The 23122-nt window shown below is 37.7% G+C and overlaps 1 protein-coding gene across 1 annotated transcript in view; it reads left to right on the forward strand.

The window, feature by feature from the left end:
* Nucleotides 1-23122, forward strand: part of LOC121388116 (inositol 1,4,5-trisphosphate receptor type 1-like) — a 103161-nt gene that overhangs the window by 56256 nt on the left and 23783 nt on the right. Inside the window, exons 37-46 of the mRNA XM_041519337.1 lie at nucleotides 3592-3762; nucleotides 5005-5154; nucleotides 6251-6352; nucleotides 6836-6919; nucleotides 9944-10123; nucleotides 13395-13500; nucleotides 15269-15387; nucleotides 16234-16403; nucleotides 18749-18901; nucleotides 21891-22052. Of these exons, the coding sequence (XP_041375271.1) occupies nucleotides 3592-3762; nucleotides 5005-5154; nucleotides 6251-6352; nucleotides 6836-6919; nucleotides 9944-10123; nucleotides 13395-13500; nucleotides 15269-15387; nucleotides 16234-16403; nucleotides 18749-18901; nucleotides 21891-22052 (1397 nt within the window). The remainder of the gene's footprint in view (nucleotides 1-3591; nucleotides 3763-5004; nucleotides 5155-6250; nucleotides 6353-6835; nucleotides 6920-9943; nucleotides 10124-13394; nucleotides 13501-15268; nucleotides 15388-16233; nucleotides 16404-18748; nucleotides 18902-21890; nucleotides 22053-23122) is intronic.

The raw sequence follows: 23122 nt of genomic DNA on the forward strand, positions 1-23122 counted from the left end.
TGTTTGTTCAGTTCCAAGCGGCGTTGTTGGTTTTCAGCATGGTGTAATAAATGTGTTCATTGTCCAGTTTGCGTTTTCACATTTACTCAGTGTATAGAGTATATTTATTTGCATGCAGTTAAAAATGTTTATTCATTATACTTTAGTATGTTGTGATCATTTGAATCTGTAAAACTATAGCATAACATTGATTGCTTGACAAATATTGTAGCATGAACATAAATAAATTGGTTATTATACAGGTACCTATATACGTCTATGGAGTCACTATACATGCATGCATCCATCCATCTAGATGCATCCATTCCTCCCTACCATCAATCCATCCATCCATCCCTACCATCCGTCCATCCATTCACCCATCCATCCATCCCTCCAGATGCATCCATCTATCCATCCATCCATCTATCCAAATGCATCCATCCCTATCATCCATCCATCCATCCATCCATCCAGATGCATCCATCTATCCATCCATCCATCCATCCATCCATCCATCCATCCATCCAAATGCATCCATCCGTATCATCTATCCATCCATCCATCCATTCATTCATCCAGATGCATCCCTCCCTACCATCTGTGAGTCCGTCCATTCATTCATCCATCCATCTATCCATCCATCCATCCATCCATCCATCCATCCATCCATCCCTACCATCCATCCATCCATCCCTACCATCCATCCATCTGTCCGTCCATCTATCTATCCTTCTCTACTGTCCATCCATCCATCCATCCCTCCATCTATTTATCTATCGCTCCCTACTGTCCATCCATCCCTCCCTCCCTCCATCTATTTATCTATCCCTCCCTACTGTCCATCCATCCATCCATCCATCTATTTATCTATCCCTCCCTACTGTCCATCCATCCTTCCCTCCATCTATTTATCTATCGTTCCCTACTGTCCATCATCCATCCCTCCCATCCATCCAACCTTAAAATATAGACTAGAGATCGTCTCAGAGGTACGTGTGGTGTTTAATATATGACTTTTTTTTCTTTTTAACAACACCACTAGAGCACGTTGAGTTATTAGTCATCGGCTATTGGATGTCAAACATTTGGTAATTGTGACATATATAGTCTTAGAGAGGAAACCCGCTACCTTTTTCCATTAGTAGCATGGGACCTTTTATATGCACCATCCCACAGACAGGATAGCACATACCACAGCATTTGATATACCAATTGTGGTATACTAGCTGGAACAAGAAATAGCCCAATAAGTCCACCGACAGGAAAATATATGAAAAATGAACTTCTTGGTTTAGAAACACCAGGATGAGCCTGGGAACACTTCAGATAAAATGTAACAAATTTACATTTCAATTATCAAAAACGACTCAAATGAAAAATATATTGTAGTCCTTAAAAACTAGGGTGCCTGCATGGGTGTGTCACTTTAAGTATGAAATGAAATAGTTAAATAACCATAATGAATCAGTTGTAATATGTCTTTTAATAAAAGTTTCAACAAAGAATGTAATCAAATACAAGAATATTATTGTTATTCCTAGAATGTTCAGGATATAAGTGATTAAAAAGCATATTTTGTCATTGTTTGTTTACCTGCACCATCCATCAGAATTATTTAAAGAAATATATATATATATATATATATATATGTCATCCCATAAAATCAAAGAATTACATGTGTATATACAATTCCTCAAATTGTCAGTAATTATGTCAAATTCGTAGAAATATCAATAATTATGTACTATTCCTAGAATGTTCTGTGTATACAATTCTTAGAATTGTCAATAATTATGTATAATGTCTGAGTGTATCAAACAATATGCATAACATAATTATTTTCCTGTTACAACTGACAGAAGATACATGTACCATATTTTGTTTGTAGTCCATAAAGTTAGTTTATTTGCTTGTTCTAGTTAGTGTTTCAGTTGCATGATATATATATATTTTTTTAATATTCTTTACATGTATCCTACATAAATTTAGAATTGCACAAAGTTATTATTATTTTTTATTAATTGTTATTTTTTAACAAAAATTAACCTGTCTGACATTTTAGGTTTTTATAAACATTATAACTATTCTCTCATTATTTCTCCCTGATTTAATTATATCACTGTCAAAGAATATTATAGTAAATTATGAATTATTATATAATATAATAATGATTGGTATAGTTTATGAATGTACAAAATATATTAACACGTATCTACATGGTATGGAATAACTGTATGATGTATATATTTGCATATTATACATGCATGTATTTCTAAATAAAGTAAAGATGGGGTATGTCATTGTTTTATTTACAGTTCCTAAAAATGTTCTTTATTAATGACATACTAGCACTACATTTGTATTTGGAGGCAACATTGTAATTTATACATTGTATGTGAGATATATGGCCATCATGCACTTCTGTTTAGTGGCATTGTATTTTTTAAAATTCATTGGTGGTATTTTATTATATTATTGTTTAATAAGCCATACCTATGGTAGTCTTATTTTAACTATGGGAGGTAGGGGACAGTGAAACCCAAAAGAGGGCACAGCAATATATGGTCTTCTCCAACTAAGACAAAAAGGGAACTATGAAACAACTATAACATAACTTGAGTTAAATTTGTTTTCTCTGAAGCCTTTAATGGTAATGGTAAGTTTATTTGTCTCGGAACTTTCTAGTGTTAAGTGTATTTTCTCATAACTTTATGATAGTAACTTCATTCTGGCATGCATGGTACTAATTATATAACTTTTAGAGTCTAGATTCAAGACTAATAGAGTCTAAGACTTTAATGTCATGACAATTCCATACAAATTGCATGTGTGTGACTTCATTAAAGGCTGAGTCTGGACTCTCTGAGTTTTATAGGCATGGGCCCATAACATGTTGCCATGACATTAAAGGCTGAGTCTGGACACTCTAAGTTTTATAAGCATGGGCCCATAACATGTTGCCATGACATTAAAGGCTGAGTCTGGACACTCTAAGTTTTATAAGCATGGGCCCATAACATGTTGCCATGACATTAAAGCTGAGTCTGGACTCTTTAAGTTTTATAAGCATGGGCCCATAACATGTTGCCATGACATTAAAGGCCAAGTCTGGACTCTTTAAGTTTTATAAGCATGGGCCCATAACATGTTGCCATGACATTAAAGGCCGAGTCTGGACTCTTTTAAGTTTTATAAGCATGGGCCCATAACATGTTGCCATGACATTAAAGGTTCAGACACTATTAGCGTCTGGAGTCCAGACTCCAAAACTTTTAGCATTGGGCCACAACTCTATAGTCCATGAGCCAGGCAAAATTTGACTACCAAAAATGTGACTAAAAGTCACTATGGTTTTCAGTTAGCCTGATGTCTAAACTGTATGAAAATATGTGATGGCCATTTCAGAAACCCTGCTAAATATGAAAATGGCAGCCATTTTTCAAAATGGCTGTAATTTTGTTTATAAATTAGCATTTATCAGATATTAGCCTCTTCAACAAAAATGTCTGTGTTTAGGCAAAATCAGTTGATGGAATATTGTCCAGTATTGCATTCCGAATATTCCAGAGTATATTTTATAGCATTGTTTTTGTGTTGTATTTGTCTCAGCACTCTGTCATGGCGCTGAAGGAGCTGAAGGAGCAGAAGACGGAGGAGGACATGGTCGCGGTTTTGGACAGTGGGGTCAAGGACATGCTGGAGTACAAGGACGACGGATACATCGAACTCGTCCTCAAGCTGATGGCGCGTATCTGTGACGGGCAGCACCAGGGACTACAGGTGAGGTTAACACAGGGGACTCCAGGTGAGGTTAACATTACAGCATCTGATGGGCAGCACCGGGGACTCCAGGTGAGGTTAACATTACAGCATCTATGATGGGCAGCACCAGGGACTACAGGTGAGGTTAACATCTGTGACGGGCAGCACCGGGGACTACAGGTGAGGTTAACATCTGTGACGGGCAGCACCGGGAACTACAGGTGAGGTTAACATCTGTGACGGGCAGCACCCGGGACTACAGGTGAGGTTAACATCTGTGACAGTCAGTACAAGGGACTACAGGTGAGGTTAACACAGGGGACTCCAGGTGAGGTTAACATTACAGCATCTATGACGGGTAGCACCGGGGACTACAGGTGAGGTTAACATCTGTGACGGTCAGCACTGGGGACTACAGGTGAGGTTAACATCAGTGACTGTCAGCACCGGGGACTCCAGGTGAGGTTAACATCTGATGGTCAGCACCGTGGACTCCAGGTGAGGTTAACACAGGGGACTCCAGGTGAGGTTAACATATGTGACGGTCAGCACCGTGGACTCCAGGTGAGGTTAACATATGTGACGGTCAGCACCGGGGACTCCAGGTGAGGTTAACACAGGGGACTCCAGGTGAGATTAACACAGGGCACTCCAGGTGAGGTTAACACGGGACTCCAGGTGAAGTTAACGCAGGGGACTCCAGGTGAGGTTAACATCTGCGACAGTCAGCACAGGGGACTCCAGGTGAGGTTAACACAGGGGATTCCAGGTGAGGTTAACACAGGGGATTCCAGGTGAGGTTAACACAGGGGACTCCAGATGAGGTTAACACAGGGGACTCCAGGTGAGGTTAACACAGGGGACTATAGGTGAGGTTAACACAGGGAACTCCAGGTGAGGTTAACACAGGGGACTCCAGATGAGGTTAACGCAGGGGACTCCAGGTGAGCCGAGCGTTGTAAAAACAGTAACTACATGTGATCTCGAAATGAAGATGACAAGATTTTATTACTGTATATTATCACCTCTCCACAGGTGTGATGGTTTTAGGATTGATCTTCTCTGATGGACTACAGAGGGCGGGGGAGGGGGATGGGGAGGGTGAGGGTCTTGGATTTTTGGAGGAGCTCAAGAATATAAATTTTTCAGTCATCTGCCAGCCATTGTAAAAAAATCTCCTGAAATTTGTTTCAGGTAATTGAATCATTCAGTGTTCTATTTCAAGGCCTCTTTTTTGTTAATTCATATTTTCTGTTTTAGGACTACTTGCGAGAGCAGCCGGACAACGTGAAGTCATTCAACATCGTGGGTGAGACGGCTCAGTTCCTGAACGTCGTGTACACCACCATCAACAACAAGACCATCGATCTCGTCATACAACTCTTCAACACCCTCAACGAGTTCTGCTCGGTAAAACACTTATATTTAATACACACTCAATATATGCTCAACAACGAAAGTTTAGCAAATATCTTTTATGATGTCTAACTATGCCATGGTTGAATAAACTTAAAAGAAAGCCAGGTCCTTCTGTTGTGTTAAGGCAAAGGTTGATGAATTTATGTTGTTTGTAAATGGTAAACATTTCAGATGTGTATACTAATTAATAAAAATAGATTAATTTATAAATGTCATGCCATTTCTTTTAACATTAGCTAAACTTTCATTGTTGAGTATACATATTAATACACATACCACCATCTTAGGCAGGATTTTTCAAAATCGAACTATAAATCTTTTTTAAAAATGAAATAATTAAATTTCCGTTACAATCATTACAATTTAATGTCATACCATTGGTCAAACAGTAGCAACGAGAGTTTGTTCATTTCTCGATGAATGTAAAAATAACGTCGGGGTTTGTCATGTCTGATAATGTCACTTTATATTGGTAATTTGTCTTATGGAATGTTACTGTTTAGAACCAAATAATAATAATAATAATAAAACATGAACTATGTATGTTTCATATTTAATTAATAAGTTATTCTGTTACTTCTTTTGTGTTCATCTTGGTATGAAAAAAAAAATCATCGGGAAACATATGTGAATAGCTTCACCAATTCACACAATTTGCGGATGATTTTTTTTTTCATACCCAATGAACGTAAAAGAAATAACAGACAATCCTTACATTAATCTAGTTATTTTTCTACAATACATTTTGTGGGAGGGTGCATACAAACCCATGATACCCAACCTCCACCTAGTTCCTGGTACTGGCCTGTATCAAACTGGGATCATTCTCCTCAACAGTGTAGTGATACAGTGAAACCCCTCTAAACCTGAAACCCTTGGGACAAAGACAAATGTCTGGTATTAAAAGGATCCGGTTTAGAGAGGTTAAGTTCTGTCCTGGTTTTTAAAAAGGGACTCTGTGAAACATCCGGTTTTGAGGGAATTCTGGTTTACAGAGGGTCTGGTCTTGAGAGGTTTCACTGTATATAATATATGTATTAATTATTTCTACACTGGGTTTTAATTTTGCTTTTGTTTCTCATTCCAGGGCAATCAGGAGAACCGGTCGTCTATATATGACAAGAAGGTCATCGACTACATCAACTTCATCCTGCGGGCCGGGGAGATAGCAGATTGTCCATTAGAAAAGGTTAAAAAACATCAAAACTTCATTTCCAACAACCTCAGAACTTCATTTCCAGTAACCTCAAAACATCATTTCCAGCAAGCTCAAAACTTCATTTCCAGCAAGATCAAAACTTCATTTCCAGCAACCTCAAAACTTTATTTTCAGTAACCTCAAGAATTAGAAAACAGTTTTAAACTTTTTAAATTAAGCTTTGAAACCTTTTTTTTCTGTGATAATATTTTAACATATCTAGATGTTCTGCTTGGTAATTAATTTGAAGAATTACACTAAACTACACTAAGATGTGGAAATGTCATCATTTCATTGACCTGCAAATCTTGCAAGTTCAATATTAAACTTAAAATCCTTGTTTACAAATGACTTTGATCACAAGAAGAAGAAATCTGTTAAATATGGCACAAATCTCTTTTGCTTCAGCCTGATTGACTGCTGAATATTGTTGTACATTGTAGCCTGTTAAATGTTGTATTCTGTGTTCACCAGGTGATAGACCTGCGACAGGCCATTGCATCCCTGGTTATGTCATTGATAGAAGAGAATGGACCAGGCGCATCACAGGTGGCAAAGGTAATTTAATTAATATCGCCCTTTCTTGATTTTAATGTAATTGTTTACTAAACCTGTAGTTGAGGTTTGTATTTTGCATTAGTAAACAGGGGTGCACAAATCGGTTGTCTGCGTGCCCGGGACAACCAAAATATGTTGCGGGCAACCATTCTTTGTCAAACAGTTGTCCCGGCGGGCAACCAAGAAAATCATAAAACAAGTAAAATGAAAAACAAAACTTCCCGACACTCGGACAATCACGGGCAATTCAAAAGTATCGAAACTGATAACTTGACTGACAGGCAATATAAATATCCACCCTAACGCTGCCATCCACTCAGCGTCCACCGTGCACGATTTTGATGAGTTCAATGCAGACAGATACATTTCAGAATGGTGGCTATTAGCAAAGGGCACAAGACATGTGAAAGGCCACAAACAACACCAACAAGCATCCAGTTCTGAGCTAAAAATTTGGCTAAGCCATTTTCTATCTTCCGATGTGAACAGTCGGTTAAATAATCTATCTGACACCTAACATATAATAATAATGCCAAATATTAACAGATCTCGCGACTGGTAACGAGAAGCGGTGTCATCAAGAATTCAGCATAACAATGTTTGCTTATTTTAATAATCACAGTTATTAATTTTAACGGCAACATGTATGCAAGAAAAGTCTGAAAAATCTGTAGCGTGTTATTTTAACTGTAAAGTCTTTGAGCCAAAGTAATAAAAACGGACCGAAATTGCGTGTCAGTTTCAATACACATGCTTGTTCAGGGCCAAAGACAAGTAGGCTAGGGCCGAGTTCAGGTAGACCAAGCAAAACAAAAACGTCCGCTAAACTGGTTTATGTGCTTCACGTTAAACCCAATGTCCACGTTGGGAACCAATCGCATAGTTCGCAAACGTTTAGAAAACATTCGTTGGCTGTTCTCAATGTGCATATAGGTCACGCTTGACAGTCAGCCGAGACTTGCACATGTGAAAAGACATTGTTGCAGACGTTAAACAATACGATTACACGTAAGTAAATCTTGATGTAAATTTGTGAGAAAAAAAACCCACCACCAAATAGTTGTTCGCATTAATGAATACTTAATTGCTGTTTCATTTATTTATTTCCGTTGTCTTTGTTAATTTCGCATTCATGCATTTCGCGATCGCGAGAAACGAACATGCAGTATTTATACAAATTGCAGTTAAACGTACACTGAACACAATTAGTTCACAATAATCATGATATTTGTTAGATAAAATATTATATAAATTTGTTGACTGTGAGGTGACATCTCAAAAGTTAGCTAGATTTTAAAAAGACCGTAAAGTTTGAATTCATTATCTTTTTAATCAAAACCTTTTGACGTAAATGGATAGTTGTCATAACGTGAAGTCAGCATTCTTAGGCTACGTATTTTACAAGCTGAAATCAACAACAAGCATTTAACACGACGCGCAAATCAACAAAATGGCGCAAATTACGAAATTGTTGGGGTGTGGAATAGATGGGTTATTTTAAAATACAATTAAAAGCAGTTCAAACCAAAATAAAGATTGCTATTTTACAGAAATAATGAGCACTGTTTAAAAAAAGAAGAAGAGTATTGGCTCTCAGATTTTTATTAATGCCATAGGCCTTAGAATGTTGGGTGTGTTTGCAGAGGGCATTGGCTTCCAACTCTGCATATCTCCCCTCACCCACTGAAAAATCAAAGTAATATATTAACTGCCCCTAACCCCATTGCTGTCTTTGATTTTGATCGGGGATAATTTTGTTATTCAGATGTATTCCAGTTTGTACATAATTAGCTGAAAAAGATACAAGTTTCATATTCATATATAAATACTCTATACAGTACTACACAAAACAATTTTGGCTAAAACATTTTCATTATGGTAAATAAAAATCCCATTTGGCAATTTTTATGGCAACAGGTATTTTTAATCTTGGATGAGCCCTGAGTTCATCAAGTATTATGACTGTGACAGCCCAAGCGAGATCGAACCACCTCTGTGGATCCATTCAGCTGATTGGGTTGTTTCTCGTTCCAACCAGTGCACAACAACCGGACAAAGGCTGTGGTATGTGCCTTCCTGTCTGTGGGAAAGTGCATATAAAAGATCCCTTGCTGCATTAGGAAAAATGTAGCAGGTTTCCCCTGATGACTACGAGTCAGAATTACTAAATGTTTGACATTCAATAGCCGATGATTAATTAATCAGTGTGCTCCAGTGGTGTCGTTAAACAAAACAAACTTTTTTTCAGCCTAAGCGAAGATGAGCAGTAGATAAATAATGTTAAAAAAGAAATAAAACTAAACTGATAAGTAATGATAATAATAAAAACATTTTAAATTTCAGTTTCATTTTAAAGACAGTTCAAAATTGTATTCATAAAATGTTTTATGAAATATGTGGGCAACCAAGAGATGATGTTGGGCAACCAAACTTCAGCTACTGGTTGCCCACCGGGCAACTATCACAATTTCAATTTCACAATTTCACATTTTCTGTTACTGGTTTACCACCAGTTCAGCCAATTCCCCAATGGTATATCACAGGCCATGGTATGTGCTGTCCTTTTTGTGGTAAAGAGTATATAAAAAATCCCTTTTTGCTAATGGAAAAATGTAGAGGGTTTCATCTAAAGCTATATGTCAGAATTATAAAATGTTTTATTTAATGACGCACTCAACACATTTCATTTTTCGTTATATGGTGTTAGACATATGGTTAAGGACCACACAGATATTGAGAGAGGAAATCTGCTGTTGCCACTTCATGGGCTACTCTTTTTGATGAACAGCAAGGGATCTTTTATATGCACCATCCCACAGACAGGATAGCACATACCATGGCCTTTGATATACCAATCGTGGTGCACTGGTTGGAATGAGAAATAGCCCAATGGGTCCACTGATGCGGATCGATCCTAGACCAACCGCACATCAAGCGAGTGCTTTACCACTGGGCTACGTCTTGCCCAGACATCTAATAGCTGATGTGCTCTAGTATGTTAGTTAAACTGTTTATTTTCTGCAGGAGGTGAAGGATGCTCTAGACCGGGATGCTGTGATCCGGTGTATGACTGCATGCTACGAGATGCACCAGTCAGAGAAGACCAAGTTCGACGGTCTTGGGAAGCTCAATGAACCTGGTGGTGCCCTGCATTCGGCCAAGTCCATAGCAGCATTCGGGGGGAGTGTTCTGCAGGGAGTTGTCGTATGTTGGATATTATTAATATTAAAAAGTCTATAGCGGCATTCGGGGGGAGTGTGCTGCAGGGAGTTGTCGTATGTTGGATATTATTAATATTAAAATGTCTATAGCGGCATTCGGGGGGAGTGTTCTGCAGGGAGTTGTCGTATGTTGGATATTATTAATATTAAAAAGTCTATAGCGGCATTCGGGGGGAGTGTGCTGCAGGGAGTTGTCGTATGTTGGATATTATTAATATTAAAAAGTCTATAGCGGCATTCGGGGGGAGTGTTCTGCAGGGAGTTGTCGTATGTTGGATATTATTAATATTAAAAAGTCTATAGCGGCATTCGGGGGGAGTGTGCTGCAGGGAGTTGTCGTATGTTGGATATTATTAATATTAAAAAGTCCATAGCGGCATTCGGGGGGAGTGTGCTGCAGGGAGTTGTCGTATGTTGGATATTATTAATATTAAAAAGTCCATAGCGGCATTCGGGGGGAGTGTGCTGCATTGTTGGATATTATTAATATTAAAAAGTCCATAGCGGCATTCGGGGGGAGTGTGCTGCAGGGAGTTGTCGTATGTTGGATATTATTAATATTAAAAAGTCTATAGCGGCATTCGGGGGGAGTGTGCTGCAGGGAGTTGTCGTATGTTGGATATTATTAATATTAAAAAGTCTATAGCGGCATTCGGGGGGAGTGTGCTGCAGGGAGTTGTCGTATGTTGGATATTATTAATATTAAAAAGTCTATAGCGGCATTCGGGGGGAGTGTGCTGCAGGGAGTTGTCGTATGTTGGATATTATTAATATTAAAAAGTCTATAGCGGCATTCGGGGGGAGTGTGCTGCAGCGAGTTGTCGTATGTTGGATATTATTAATATTAAAAAGTCTATAGCGGCATTCGGGGGGAGTGTGCTGCAGGGAGTTGTCGTATGTTGGATATTATTAATATTAAAAAGTCTATAGCGGCATTCGGGGGGAGTGTGCTGCAGGGAGTTGTCGTATGTTGGATATTATTAATATTAAAAAGTCTATAGCGGCATTCGGGGGGAGTGTGCTGCAGGGAGTTGTCGTATGTTGGATATTATTAATATTAAAAAGTCTATAGCGGCATTCGGGGGGAGTGTGCTGCAGCGAGTTGTCGTATGTTGGATATTATTAATATTAAAAAGTCTATAGCGGCATTCGGGGGGAGTGTGCTGCAGGGAGTTGTCGTATGTTGGATATTATTAATATTAAAAAGTCTATAGCGGCATTCGGTGACAGGGAGTTGTCGTATGTTACATATTATTAATATTAAAAAGTCTATAATGGCATTCGGGGGGATTGTGCTGCAGGGAGTTGTTGTATGATGCATATTATTAATATTAAAAAGTCTATAGCAGCATTCGGGGGCAGTGTGCTGCAAGGAGTTGTCGTATGTTGGATATTATTAATATTAAAATGTTTATAGCGGCATTCGGGGGGAGTGTGCTGCAGGGAGTTGTTGTATGATGCATATTATTAATATTAAAAAGTCTATAGTGGCATTCGGGGGCAGTGTGCTGCAGTGAGTTGTTGTATGTTTGATATTATTAATATTAAAAAGTCTATAGCGGCATTCGGGGGCAGTGTGCTGCAGGCAGTTGTCGTATGATGCATATTATTAAAATTAAAAAGTCTATAGTGGCATTCGGGGGGAGTGTTTTGCAGGGAGTTGTCGTATGATGCATATTATTAATATTAAAAAGTCTATAGCGGCATTCGGGGGGAGTGTTCTGCAGGGAGTTGTCGTAAGTTGGATATATTAATATTAAAAAGTCTATAGCACCATTCGGGGGGAGTGTTCTGCAGGGACTTGTTGTATGATGCATATTATTAATATTAAAAAGTCTATAGTGGCATTCGGGGGGAGTGTTTTGCAGGGAGTTGTTGTATGATGCATATTATTAATATTAAAAAGTCTATAGCGGCATTCGGGGGGAGTGTTCTGCAGGGAGTTGTCGTATGTTGGATATATTAATATTAAAAAGTCTATAGCGCCATTCGGGGGGAGTGTTCTGCAGGGAGTTGTTGTATGATGCATATTATTAATATTAAAAAGTCTATAGCGGCATTCGGGGGGAGTGTTCTGCAGGGAGTTGTCGTATGATGCATATTATTAATATTAAAAAGTCTATAGCGGCATTCGGGGGGAGTGTTCTGCAGGGAGTTGTCGTATTTGGATATTATTAATATTAAAAAGTCTATAGCGCCATTCGGGGGGAGTGTTCTGCAGGGAGTTGTTGTATGATGCATATTATTAATATTAAAAAGTCTACAGCGGCATTCGGGGGGAGTGTTCTGCAGGGAGTTGTCGTATTTGGATATTATTAATATTAAAAAGTCTATAGCGCCATTCGGGGGGAGTGTTCTGCAGGGAGTTGTTGTATGATGCATATTATTAATATTAAAAAGTCTATATCGCCATTCGGGGGGAGTGTTCTGCAGGGAGTTGTCGTATGTTGGATATTATTAATATTAAAAAGTTTGTGTTATTAATATTAGAAAATTTGTGTTTTGTAACTTATAATTCTAAGATTTGAACCAAAATATATGTGGTATAAGCTGTAATTGTTAGTCCAAAAAGTAACAAAATGTTGTTTGAAGATGAGTAATTTATTCCTGTTTTAAATTGTTTATATAAAGTACATTTTCGTGGTCATACCTAACTATGATAAGCTGTTATGTTTAGTGTAGGTTTAATTTGGATTATAATAATGTATAATTATATAATTTTGTTGCATGTAAATGTATAATTAGTTAGTTTTATTGTACCACTGCTGTCAGTTATAGTCATAGATTAGTAATGGTTTTCATGTGATAGAAAAGGACTATTGATAATGAGACAACAAAATACAAAATTGACTGGCCATGGTGGCGCAGTGGTTAAGCCATCAGACTACAGGCTGGTAGGTACAGGGTTCACAGCTCACTACTGGCTCCAACCCAGAGTGACTTCTTAAGGCTTCAATGGATATGTGTAATGTGTAACTAACAACAGACCGCCCAGATAGCTGAGGTGTGTACCCAGGACAGCATGCTTGAACCTTAATTAGATATAAGCACGAAAATAAGTTGAAATGAAATGAATACAAAATTATACAATGTACATATTTTATCCTTATTGAATTATTAATAGTCAGCCATTGTTACACTTCTTTTACTTACTACACAGTATGTAATTGGAGACAATTATGCCATCTAATTAATTTTCTTGACATACCTGCTGACAGTTGACAGTGTTGTGACGTATTTGACTGTTGTTTCAGAAGGGGAAGAAGAAGAATGCCCTGAAGGAGATGATCGCCGATGTTGGTTTCAGTTTTTACATGATTCTTGCACGGATGACCGACATCGATATCCACCATCTTGACGGTCAGCTATAGTCACTTTTCTTTCATTGTAACATTAGTGTTTTCCCTAGCTTGTTTTGGCATGGTGCAGCACCATGCCTCAATAGTCTAGCACCAGCTTGCCTTAAACAGCACCATGCTGCCCTGAGATTAAACAAGCCTTTTTCACTAATTAATTCTAAAACTGCCTTTATAAAACAACCAAAAGGTATCATTAATTAATAAAATATGCCTTTTACATCTTTTGCCATTCATTTATTAAAGCAAGCACATAAATTACATTAATGTTTATTTCCATTAATTTTTGTGTATTTTTAATGAAAAACAAGTGCCCCGAAAATGGTGAAAATGCCCCAAAAGTGTTTGGTCTACCATGTCTTGCCAAATTTCTAGGGAAATCACTAAACATTTTTGTTTAATTGATACTGTTTCTCAAATATTTTTATTCTGTATCATCAGTTAAAATTATCATTTCTTTCACATTCTAACATTTCTGCTTAATTATAGTTATTTGTTATAATTGTAAAAGTATGTTTGCTGCTGATACAAAACAGGCTCTTCTATCGCATGTATTCTGGTGTTATTTAAAAAAAGTCGGTTCCATCAAATTCTAGTATTATTTAAAGGGACATTCCTGAGTTTCCTGCATTGTAAGATGTTTCTGACTAATAAAATATTTCTACGATTAAATTTACATATTAAATATATTTTCTTGTCTCTGGTCATCTTAATATTTGTAACAAGCCCAAACTGGATTTTGTCTTCAAATAATTTCGTACGTTCGAAAAACAATATTTCAGGAAATAAATTTAACCTAGTACAAATACAAATGTATTAGAATGATCAGAAACACATTTAATATACAGCCACTAATATTTTATGCAGTAAAATATATTTGGTATGTAATTACAATCGTTAAAAAGTCTTTATTAGTCGATAACATCTTAAAAATTGCAGCAAACTCAGGAATGTCCCTTTAAAAGGATACTTCTTTCATATTGTAATATTGTTTTAAAATAACACTTTTTTTCTCATTCTGATATTTAAAAATGTTTCTTAATTTTTTACATTCTAATATGTGAAAAAGAGTCAGTTCCTGATATTCACTTCTATCATGTTCTGATATTTTTAACGGTCACTTCTGTCACATTCTGATACTATTTTTAAAAATCACTTCTGTCACATTTTAATAATACTTAATGTTAATCACAACAGTTTCGTATTCTTTTATATAAAAAATACAATGACTGTAATATATGATAGCAGACCTGCAGAGTTTATTTTGGTACTGTATGCAGTGGCGGATCCAGAACATCCATTTAGGGGGGGCCCCAATGACATGAGGCAGAATGCCAAGGGAACTTTGGGGGTGGTTTGGAGAGGGATCGTAAAAAAAAGAAAGAAGATTAATATATAAGAAAATTATAATTCACAAAATTTAGGGGAGGGGGCCGGACCCCAGCCCCCCCCTCCTCCATAGATCCACCTCTGGTATGTTCTTTATATACTAACCTAAAATTAAATTATATTTAATTTTATTTTTAGTGAACATTGTAAATTTGTGCCCAAATTTTAAACTAGTGCACATTTGTTTGGCTGAATTAAATTGTATTATTAGACTAATGTATTGCAAATTTCTGTCCATCGCATTTCCCCCTTCCCCTTCCCATCTTACTATGGGAACAATCCCTAATTTTAACAGAGGCTGTGCCCACGGTAAGCATGTTTGAACCCTCAGGATATAAGCATGTTAATACCTACCAAACAAACAAATTATTATATATCTGTAGATGTGATACTGGCACCAGAGAATCAACGAGCTCTGGACTACTATAAGAAAAACTGTTCCTCCATTGAAATCGTCAAAGATGATGTTTTGCAGAAGGCCAACTTCCGAGTGAAAAACAAGGTTAGTAAAATGTTTTAAACTTGTAAGATGTTTTAAACTTGTAAGATGTTTTAAACTTGTAAGATGTTTTTCATTTCTGGTCTGTTTTTGAAGCGATCGTAGCTTTGAAATAACCTTAAGTGCCGAACTACATGTACTGTAGGTTTTATCTCCATCTGTTCATCATTTGGTTTGTCTGTAGATCAGATAGTTTTCTGGAGTCTATCCCTCCCCACCCTTTATCATGCATGTAGAATGACAGATCAAATTTGACATTCATGAGTATTTGACCATTTTTGACAGAGTTAAGGCTCTTGAATTTAAGAGATATGAACATTTGTTGGCGCCGGTGAATGCTCGTACTAATATTGCTGACAAAAAACATTGAAGGTCAAGTATTTATTTTTATAATCAAGACTATCACAAACAATAGTTCTGACCTCAGTGGGTGATCATAATGCGATTAAAAGTTTGTTTTGTTTAATGACACCACTAGAGTACATGTACATTGATGTATTAATCATCGGACATTGGATGTCAAACATTTGGTAATTTTCACATATAGTTTTTAGTGACGAAACCCGCTACATTTTTCCATTAGTAGCAAGTTAAGAGATCTTTTACAGACAGGATAACACATACCACAGCCTTTCATATACCAGTCATGGTGCACTGGCTTTAATGAAAAATAGCCCAGTGGGCCCACAGACGGAGATCAATCCCAGACTGAACATGATTCAAGTGAGCACTTTCCATTGGGCAATGTATCCCCCCCATAATGTAATTAAGTGGCTAATATGTATAGCACCAATGTTAAAAAGTGATCTGTAAAATGGAAACCTTACGTTTTTTTACCATGCTTTGCAGTCTGTTCTGCGTGAAGAGGTGAAGGAGAAACTGAAGTGGAATGTGGACCGGTCGTCGCCTAGCAACAAGATCCGCGACCTGATGAGCTGGACTCGAGACATCCTCAAGGACATTTCATACCAGAAGAAGATTCTCAACAACCCCATTGCCAAAATGTTCACTAATGGCTGGTGAGTGGAATGTTAGTCAGATATTGCCAAAATGTTCACTAACGGCTGGTGAGTGAAATGTTACAGTCAGATATCACCAAAATGTTCACTAACGGCTGGTGAGTGGAATGTTACAGTCAGATATCACCAAAATGTTCACTAACGGCTGGTGAGTGAAATGTTAAAGTCAGATATCACCAAAATGTTCACTAACGGCTGGTGAGTGGCATGTTACAGTCAGATATCGCCAAAATGTTCACTAACGGCTGGTGAGTGGCATGTTACAGTCAGATATCACCAAAATGTTCACTAACTGCTGGTGAGTGGCATGTTACAGTCAGATATCACCAAAATGTTCACTAACTGCTGGTGAGTGGCATGTTAAAGTCAGATATCACCAAAATGTTCACTAACGGCTGGTGAGTGGCATGTTACAGTCAGATATCACCAAAATGTTCACTAACGGCTGGTGAGTGGCATGTTACAGTCAGATATCACCAAAATGTTCACTAACGGCTGGTGAGTGGCATGTTACAGTCAGATATCACCAAAATGTTCACTAACGGCTGGTGAGTGGAATGTTACAGTCAGATATCGCCAAAATGTTCACTAACGGCTGGTGAGTGGAATGTTAGTCAGATATCGCCAAAATGTTCATTAACGGCTGGTGAGTGGCATGTTAGTCAGATATCACCAAAATGTTCACTAACGGCTGGTGAGTGGCATGTTACAGTCAGATATTGCCAAAATGTTCACTAACGGCTGGTGAGTGGCATGTTACAGTCAGATATTGCCAAAATGTTCACTAATGGCTGGTGAGTGGAATGTTAGTCAGATAACGCCAAAATGTTCACTAACGGCTAGTGAGTGGAAAGTTACAGTCAGATATCGCCAAAATGTTCACTAACGGCTGGTGAGTGGCATGTTACAGTCAGATATCGCCAAAATGTTCACTAACGGCTGGTGAGTGGCATGTTACAGTCAGATATCGCCAAAATGTTCACTAACGGCTGGTGAGTGGAATTGTTACAGTCAGATATCGCCAAAATGTTCACTAACGGCTGGTGAGTGGAATGTTACAGTCACATATTAATTAAAATTCAATTTTCTACATATACCCTCGCATATAGATCAAATATTTTGGAACATCTCCTAAATCAATGCAATAAAAGTAGTGTGATATTGCATCTTTTTTTCTACCCGACAGAGCCCAAGGGATAGTTTTACAAATATGTGACAATTCCTTTTAAATCTTTTCAAAGTACATAATATGTCATTTCACTCCATAGTTAAAGTTTGTTTTTGTTTAATGACACCACTAGAGCACATTGATTTATTAATCTTCAACTGTTGGATGTCAAACATTTGGTAATTCTGATGTATAGCTTTAGAGAAGAAACCCTCTACATTTTTCCATTAGTAGCAAGGGATCTTTTATATGCACCATCCCACAGATAAGATACAACATACCACAGCCTTTGATATACCAGTCATGATGCACTGGCTGAAATGAAAAATAGCCCATTTGGCCCATCGATGGGGATCGATGCATCAAGTGAGCACTTTACCACTGGGATACGTCCTGCCCCCTTCACTCCATAGAGCATACACATATGTGCAGATACATCAGGCCAATTGGAATCATATTTGGAGTGGGGAGCACAACTTCTAGTGAGGCAGTGGGGGAAGGAAAGAAATGTTTTATTTAACAACACACTCAACACATTTTTATTTATGGTTATATGGTGTCAGACGTATGCTTGAGGACCACATAAATATAGAGAGGAAACCCGCTGTCGCCACTTTATGGGCTACTCTTTTTAATTAGCAGCAAGGGATCTTTTATATGCACCATCCCACACAGACAGGATAGTACATACCATGGCCTTTGTTACACCAGTTGTGGAGCACTGGCTGGAACGAGAAATAGCCCAATGAGGCCACTGATGGGGATCGATCCTAAACCGACTGTGCATCAAGCGAGCATTTTACCACTGGTCTACGATCATATCTATATTTTTACCTTTATTTATATAGAGTTTGACAAAAAAACATACTTTGTCATCCTCAAGTGTGTGTAGGGTATGGGGAGGGGGCACATGCCCCCCTGGTTCCTATGAGTCTGCACATGCATGCAAAAACCATTCATGCATACATTGTAATTACTTACACATGCATCCAAACACACTCGAAATGTGTTTTTTTGTTTTGACAAAACTCATTATATCATAATATCATTTTGTTCATTGGTTGATGAGTTTGATACTTTTAAGCTCTGTCAGTTGACATTCGTAAATATCAAATGTAGTGCAAATTATAATTAAAAACGAAGTAACAAAGAGCTCTTCTTTGTTTCATTGTTGCAGGCTGTTTTGGAACTACGGCGCCATTCTTCTGAGTCTGGCCATCAACATCCTGATGCTGTGGACATGGGATGCCAAGGCCTCGATGGAGGACTGCGCCGACGTGATCAGCGCCAACCAGCAGAACATCAGCGGAGTGTGTCCCGGACTCAATGAGTGCGTCGTACTTTTCATTGCTATATTCGTATTAGTCCCTTACTGGTACAACGAGAGGGGACTGTAGGTTTCATCTCTGTCTGTCTGTCTCTTTGTTTGTCTGTCTGCCAGTCTGTCTGTCTGTCTTTCTCTCTGTCTGTCTGTCTGTCTGTTCATCCATTCCTTCTGTCCCAAATACATGTACATTGTTCTGGATATTTTTTTTCCACAGTGACTTGAGATATCAAGGTGATACGAAAATTTGTTTTAGGACTTTATTTCACAGTGCCAATAGAAATGCCAATTTTGGGTATAGCATTATAATGTACTGTTAAAGAATGATTTTATGTTTGACTTTTGTGACATTATACTTATTTTGGACAAAGTTATGGCCCTTGAACGTAAGAGATATGAATATGTATATACTACTCAAAAGAATTTAAGGGTCAAAAATTTATAACCAAATAAGTTTCAGAGTGTATTAGATTGATGATGTAAACTACACCAAAAATATAATTTATTGTCCCATATTTACAAAAACCCACAAATAAACGTCACTGTATACAAGAAAGTCACATGACATGCTGTCAAAGTTGAAGGTTGTCAAACATGGATTTTACACATTAGAACATTCGTTTAATAGTGTGTGAATCCACCCCTGACGCGAATACACTCGACACATCGTTGCCTCATGCTGTTGATCAGACGTCTGAAGAACTCTTGGGGAATGGCCTGCCACTCTGCCATAAGAAGTTGACCCAGATCATGAAGGTTGGCCGGAGGGGCATGGTTATCCCGAACTCTCCTGCCTAATTCGTCCCAGGCGTGCTCTGTTGGGGCCAATTCAGGCGAATATGCTGGCCAATCCATCCTGGCAATACCTTGTTGTCTGAGAAAGTCCGTTACCACCCTGGCGCGGTGGGGTCTGGCATTGTCATCCTGCAGAACTGCCCTGCCGCCAATCTGCTGAAGGCCTAGGAGAACCAACGGCCGGATAATCTCATTCAGATAGCGGATTCCATTCAGATTGCCATCCACCACATAGAGGGGGGTCCTGTGGTGGATAGAGATGCCGCCCCACACCATGACGCTGCCACCACCGAACCGGTGACATTGTCTAACGTTAACGTCAGCGAAGCGCTCCCCAGGACGTCTGTAGACATGAACCCGACCGTCGTTGAACTGGAGACTAAACCTGGACTCATCAGTGAACATCACTCGACCCCACTGAACACGTTGCCATCGCAGATGAAGCGTGCACCAGTGACGTCTGGCCGTTCTGTGACGTGGTAGGAGTGGTGGTCGAACAGCCTGGCGACGGCAGCGTAGATTATTGGCTCTCAGACGATTGTGTATGGTTTGATCAGACACTCGAGTTCCAGTCGCAGTCTGCAGATTGTCACGTAATCGGCGTGCAGTGGCTGTGCATTGACGTAGATTCATATTGGTGATGTAGCGGTCCTCTCTATTTGTAGTGCTTCGGGGTCTTCCCGAACGTGGATGATTTCGAACAGAATTCGTTGCTTGGTACCGTTGCCACAGTCGGCCAACGACACTCTGACTGACACCAAGTCTCAGAGCAACATTTCTTTGCGTATTGCCATCCTGAAGCCAAGCAATAGCCCTTCCTCGATCTTCGATAGTCAGATGAAGTCGTACCATTGTCGAATTTGGAGTGTGCACCGTACACGAACGCAAGCTCCAATTATACAGAAATTCAGCATTGGGAACATGGAATACACGTGCAAAGCGTGCAAATGAAGCGCTTTGTGAAAAAGCAAGTTATGGGCACTTAGCAGACCTTTCGCTTTCGCCCTAATTTACATGTAAATGTAAGCATGTTTTCGCCATTAGAACTAGTCGACAGTGTCAATGACAGTGGATTTCAATTCATTTATGGGTTGCTTAGACCCACTTTCGTCAAAATGGAACAATACCATGCGTGACATTATGGTCTAGCTAATATAATTGACATTCAGAAAATAATGTCGAAAATATCGTCTGACCCTTAAATTCTTTTGAGTAGTATATTTTCGAGACCTTTTTTTTGTTTGTAATATAATATAAACATTTTGTACATAGAAAATAACTAGTTAATGATGTCGGATATCTGCTTTATCCTGTGATGTAAGAATGGGAAATTCTGCAAGGCTCTGCTGAATGGAATTTCTCATTGAGCCTGAACAGGATAAATCAGCTATACTACCTGTTGTACTATTAACTAGTTACTATCTTTATCCTGCAGACCATAAAAAGTAAGGGGAAAAGCTATTATTTCTGTTATTTCAACCACATTGTACGATGACCTAGAAGTCAGATGAGCATTTTTTTAATGTAGTTGTGTATTTGACGTCACATGAGTGACGTCAAAAGTCATATCCTGCTAGTAGCAGGATATCACTTTGCTTTATCCGTCATCATATTCTGTGAATAGAACTGATGGTTGCAGGATAAATAGCTTTATCATGGCGATTTACCCGTTTTGTTTTACAGAGAAATGGTCCTTGAATGCTTGTTTAATTTAAATGTAACAGTACTTTTGATCTTTGATCAGGTCATTATTATTACTTTTGATTAAGTCACGATTATTATATTAATTGTTATTATAGTTATTAACATAAACATATTAAAATTAAATAATAATAATAATAATATTTAAAAAACAAAAAGGGAATTCACCATTTAAAATTCCTGGTCCACATCGCACATATGTGCAATACAAAATAAATTTATCACATGGTTTCAAAATGTCTTTATCGCTATAGTAAGATTGAATAGGTACATGTATGTAATAAGATAGGAATAAACATATTCAAGTGAGATAAACAATGGTAATTTATTTAGGTCAGGCCCATATTCAGTGGGCCAATTCTTGGATTAGTTTTTCAGTGGACTAAAATTACGTACACATTTTACATGATTTTATATGTATATCTTGGCATTATTCAAATGGATTTGTGTTATATAAATATTTGAATTGAATATTGTTCTGAATGTGTTTACATTTCAGCCCCTACCCTGTGATAACTGGCATCAGCGGCGACCTCTACAGAATCATCATGCTGTCACTAGGTGGCGCTCACATCCTCTGCTCATTGTTTGTCCTCATTGCATATTTTTTGTCGAATCATCCTCGACTGCCACGACTGGTGGACATCAAAGCCTCAATTAAGTATGTATACAAAACAATTTATTTGTTATCATTTGTTCACTTCAATAAATAAAGCATTTATTATTATTATTATTTATTATTATTATTATTATTATTACTACTACTACTACTACTACTACTACTACTACTACTACTACTACTACTACTACTACTACTACTACTACTACTACTACTACTACTACTACTACTACTACTACTACTACTAGTAGTATTATTACTACTACTACTACTACTACTACTACTACTACTACTACTACTACTACTACTACTACTACTACTACTACTACTACTAGTATTATTATTACTATACTACTACTACTACTACTACTAGTATTATTATTATTACTACTACTACTACTACTACTACTACTACTACTAGTAGTATTATTATTATTACTACTACTACTACTACTACTACTACTACTACTACTACTACTACTACTAGTATTATTATTACTACTACTACTACTACTACTACTACTACTAGTATTATTACTACTACTACTACTACTACTACTACTACTAGTATTATTATTACTACTACTACTACTACTACTACTACTACTACTACTAGTATTATTATTATTACTACTACTACTACTACTACTACTACTACTACTACTAGTATTATTATTATTACTACTACTACTACTACTACTACTACTACTAGTATTATTATATTACTACTACTACTACTACTACTACTACTACTACTACTACTACTACTAGTATTATTATTACTATTACTACTACTACTACTACTACTACTACTACTACTACTACTACTACTACTACTACTACTACTACTACTACTACTACTACTACTACTACTACTACTACTACTACTACTACTACTACTACTACTACTACTAGTATTATTATTACTTACTACTACTACTACTACTACTACTACTATTATTATTACTACTACTACTACTACTACTATTACTACTACTACTACTACTACTACTATTACTACTACTACTACTACTACTACTACTACTACTAGTATTATTATTACTACTACTACTACTACTAGTATTATTATTACTACTACTACTACTACTACT

The sequence above is a fragment of the Gigantopelta aegis genome, chromosome 14 (genome assembly GCF_016097555.1).
Source record: "Gigantopelta aegis isolate Gae_Host chromosome 14, Gae_host_genome, whole genome shotgun sequence".
NCBI classification, from domain to species: domain Eukaryota; kingdom Metazoa; phylum Mollusca; class Gastropoda; order Neomphalida; family Peltospiridae; genus Gigantopelta; species Gigantopelta aegis.